The sequence below is a fragment of the Lepidochelys kempii genome, chromosome 1, assembly GCF_965140265.1.
Source record: "Lepidochelys kempii isolate rLepKem1 chromosome 1, rLepKem1.hap2, whole genome shotgun sequence".
Classification (NCBI taxonomy): Eukaryota; Metazoa; Chordata; order Testudines; family Cheloniidae; genus Lepidochelys; species Lepidochelys kempii.
Genome location: NC_133256.1, coordinates 324,139,926 through 324,144,100, shown reverse-complemented (window position 1 = coordinate 324,144,100; position 4,175 = coordinate 324,139,926). Strand labels below are relative to the sequence as shown.

At 47.4% G+C, this 4,175-nt stretch overlaps 1 protein-coding gene across 1 annotated transcript; it reads right to left on the bottom strand.

The window, feature by feature from the left end:
* Nucleotides 1–490: 490 nt before the first annotated feature.
* On the bottom strand, nt 491–3,687 carry CCDC71L (coiled-coil domain containing 71 like). Its single transcript, XM_073331822.1, has one exon. The coding sequence runs from the start codon at nt 3,450–3,452 to the stop codon at nt 2,754–2,756; it is 699 nt and encodes a 232-aa protein (XP_073187923.1). The 5' UTR covers nt 3,453–3,687; the 3' UTR covers nt 491–2,753.
* Between the last annotated feature and the right edge of the window lie 488 nt (nt 3,688–4,175).

Here is a 4,175-nt window from a genome sequence, read left to right as displayed (position 1 = left end):
TTGCTTCCTACCTGCAGCACTCAGTAATCTCTACCCCTTTCCTCTTCCCTAAAAGAATCCCAAGCCACACCACAGCATCCCTGCACTCAACTATATTTATACATTGTGTTCTTTCTCATGCACGGTGTAGTATTATAAATACTACAGTAAGAATGGTGACTTGCAAACCACTAGCTACCTTATCAGAATGAGGAACTGAATTAACAAGGCTGGGATTTGAACCAGAGGCTGATTTGACACACACACTCTGTGCAAACCGCCCCCATAAACTACAGTGATCAGTGTTGCGTATTTCTAAGAAATAATTTTAAAAAGCCAAACACAAAGTCACAGTTCAAACTCCACCTATGTCTAGTGTTTTAAAACATTCCAGAGAGTCTAAATATGTGATGTTATGTTGAACACACAAAATAGTAATAGATAAAATTCTGATCCTATTGAAGTCAGTGGAATGTTTATAATTGATTTCAATAGGGCCAGTATTTCACCCATTTTCTTATTTATTGGTATATCAATCCACAGTCCAACTTGGGGAAGTCAGTGTCATAACTAAGTCAAGACCAAATTTGGCCCTTAATACTCTGTACATTTGCATATTTATTCTTATTACCAATTCATCATACAATAAGGTTTTTCAACATATTAATTACACCAAGGTATGTCTCAGAAAAATGTAGGCTTGAGATAGCATTTGTATAAATATACCTTGATCTTTCATGATTTCCTAGAGATTTGAAATCTGAAATGGTAGTAGGGTACAGCAATCAGCTTGTCATCACATTTTATGTATTTTTAAAAGCACAGCACCTACAAGATTGATGAAGATTTTGGTTTTAGAAAGATATGGATATTGCCATTTAGATTTAATGGAACTACAATGGTATAAATAACCCAAAATATTAAGATTAAAAGAAAGGGAGAGAACTACTTTTTAATTAAAATTAGCACTGTATTATAACAAAATTTGACAAATGTCACTATAATCAAATCTAATTTGCTTCTTGGCATTTCTGCTAAGAACGAACAATAGCATAAGCCTTCTGAGGAAAGGAAGTTAGAATAGGAATTTGAAGAACCATTAAATTGAACAGGGAAATCAGGAAGCAGGTCCTATTTCTCAGGACCTATAGGGATATAAATGATCAGTTAAAGCAAGTTACTTGTTCCTCTTTTGGAATTTCAAAGATCTTCTTCCCTCTCCCTACCGTTATCAACTTTACCTTCCCCACTGGGACTATTTCAGTTTTTAGTATTGTGAAAGCACCAAAAAAGATTGACAGAAGGAGGGGTAAAATGTTAAACAGTTTTAAATATCTAGCAAAGGCTTTGTAGTTTGCCTTAAAAATGGGCATCTGTACAAGACAAGCCAGCCAAAATACAAAGCCTCAGTCAAAATAAGCCTTTAGCCATAAAACTGTAACACTCTCTAATGAGTCCTTGCATACCATATTTTAGCTGCAACAGATTTTTAAAAACAATACCTGAAGAAGAAACATGTTAATATGAACATCCACTACTGGACTCTAGACACTGAAGTGACAACCTGTGCTATTTTAACTAAGAAGGCACTAGCTACCACAATAGAGCATTGCTACCTCTATTAAAAAAGGCACTTAAATAATCTGGAATTCTGATATTTGGCCACTTGAACTAATCACTTGCTAGCATTAATGATGAGACTGTAATCATGATACACAGTTATTTCTCTTTTACACTAGATTTTAAATAAATATTCTTCACTTTAAATAACTTTGGGTTTGTTTACTAGAGCAGTAAATATATCAAACTATTTGCTTGTTCCACCGAATTACACAAAAGGTGTATGTAACTATCCAACAACTATCCATCCCTTTGCAGTTAGTTTCAATGTACTGAAACAGCATTAGTTGCTCTTTCACTTTTATTAAGTTCACTTACATTGACCAAATAAGTATCACTAAAGTAGAGAGTATATAAAATAAGAGTGATTCAATGGCTTCCGGTGCTCCATAAAAACCAAGTACTTAATTCAGCTATAAAACTTTAGAAATGACTTTAGATACAAAAAGTACAGTACACAGAACATCCGTTTATAGATCACTAAGGAAACTTTTGCACCATTGAGACAGCCATAAGTTCTGAACCTGTTTTTGTTTTGTTTTTTTGCATCCTTGGTCAAAGCTTCAGTCAGTTGAAATTGGGAACACTTGGGATTCAAGATACCCTGAGCACATACTAGTGCAACATCACAAAAAACATAACATAATCCAATGAATCAGAAAAAAAAATGAACCAAAAGTCAGATGGTGCTTTATTATACAAGCATGACAGCAAGTTCCTTTGGAAAATAACTTCTTGGGTGGACTTCCAGATCAGTGAGGTAGTCCCATGGGAGAGAATGGAAGGGAGGAGACCTTAGTCCCTACTTGAGATGCCTGCCAAATAGTTTCTCAGTTTGGAGCATAAATACGATGGGTGAGGACCGTGGCCCCTACTAGGGAACATAGCGAAACAGCCTCTCAGTCCAGGTGAGGGTGGTAGTCGCAGCTGGTGACAGGGGCCAGGCAGGTTCTCAATCTGGGTTTGGGTGGGCAGGAACCTGGCTCTGTGGAGGAAATGTTCCCATCAGTCTGAGCCATAAAGTGCAGTAGAAGAACACGGTCCAGACAAATGCAATGTAAACAGGTGACTGACACTTGTCTCTGTTCGCTTCTTCCAGGGGAAAAGCCTCCCCCCCCGCCCCAGATGTCCCCGTTCCCAGGCGGGGCAGCAGCTCACGATCTGGCTACGGGGAAGCGGCGGATCCTCACCACGGGCGCCAGGTCCACTTGGAGGATCCGCTGCGCCTGGCGCCGCGCCGCCTCCAGGCTCCGCGGCTTCCAGACGCTGCCCCGCACCTTGATGGTGGGGAAGGTGGTGAGACTGGGGGTGGCCGCTTTCCAGATCTCCTCTAAGGACCGGCCCGCAAAGGGAGCACACGAGGGCACCTCGGCCGAGCCGACCTGCTCCTCCTCGTCCTCCTCCCGCGGCCGCTGCGCTTCCCTGCCGGAGGGACCGGCGAGCGCTGGGGCGCGTTTCCTCCCCTTCTTTGCGCGGCCCGGCGCTCCGCGCTTGGCGCCGGCGGCCAGGGGGCGCCTCCTGGCCGCTCCGCGGCGGGTCCGGTGTCCCGGCGCCGGGAGCCGGTCGGGCACCACGGCCCGGCAGGAGGCGTAGCCGTACACGTCCTTGCTGCGCAGGATGACCGGGGAGAACTGGTGCTTGAGGCTGCAGAGGAAGTTCCACAGCTCCGAGTCCGAGCTCATGAACTCGGTGGAGCGGGGCATGAAGAGCTTGAAGGCGTCGCCCAGCGCCTTGGTGCCGGCGAAGGACACCTGCGACCGGGAGTAGACAACTTTCTCCGCCTCGCCCTCCTCGCCCCACGCCGCCGCGCCAAGCCCGGCAGCAGCTCCCCGGCCGGCTCCCTCCTGCTTCATCCTCCCGGCTCCTCGCTCCAGCGCCGCCTGCCTCCGACTGCAGGGCGCAACGGCCGCAGAGTGAGGGCTGCTGGCCTCAGCGCCGGCCCCACCACGCCGCTCGCTCGCCTGTCTCCTGCCGCCGCTGCTGAGCCAGCCACAGCCGTACGCGCTCCTTTGCCTGTCTCTCCTCCTCCCAGGGCGGAGAGCAGCGATCAATATCCTACCGCCCGGCTGGAGTGCTCCTCCCCATTCGCTCCCCTCAGGCACAAGAGCCAGCGTGGCTATTACTGAGCGTGCGCGGATAAGCTGCGCGTGCTCAGTAACAGCCACTGAAGCCGTTCGCTGCCCTCACTCTGCCCTTACTTGGGGAGGAGGCGAGAGAGTGTGCCGGCTGTGAAAGCCGAGGGGGGAGGGGTGGGCAGAATGTGTGCAGGGGCAAACTGAGTGCACTGGAGGCATGGGAAAGAGAGGGTGGGAGCCGAGATTTGGAAGGGGTAAATGTTAGCACAGCAGAGGTGAGCAGCTGTTTGGAAAGGTGGGGGACAGAGGGGCTCCCTGCTCCTTCTGCACAGAAAGGAAATCTCCACACCCGGCCTACAGGCACACTCAGGGAGGCCACTCATCCAGTTTTGTACTGGAGGGTCTGGCTTTTTGGCTGGTTTGTCCCCTGTCCTGTACTGGGACAAAAGCACATCCAGTTCTGTGTGGTATCAAACAGGGGACACCATTTTGAAGCGCACG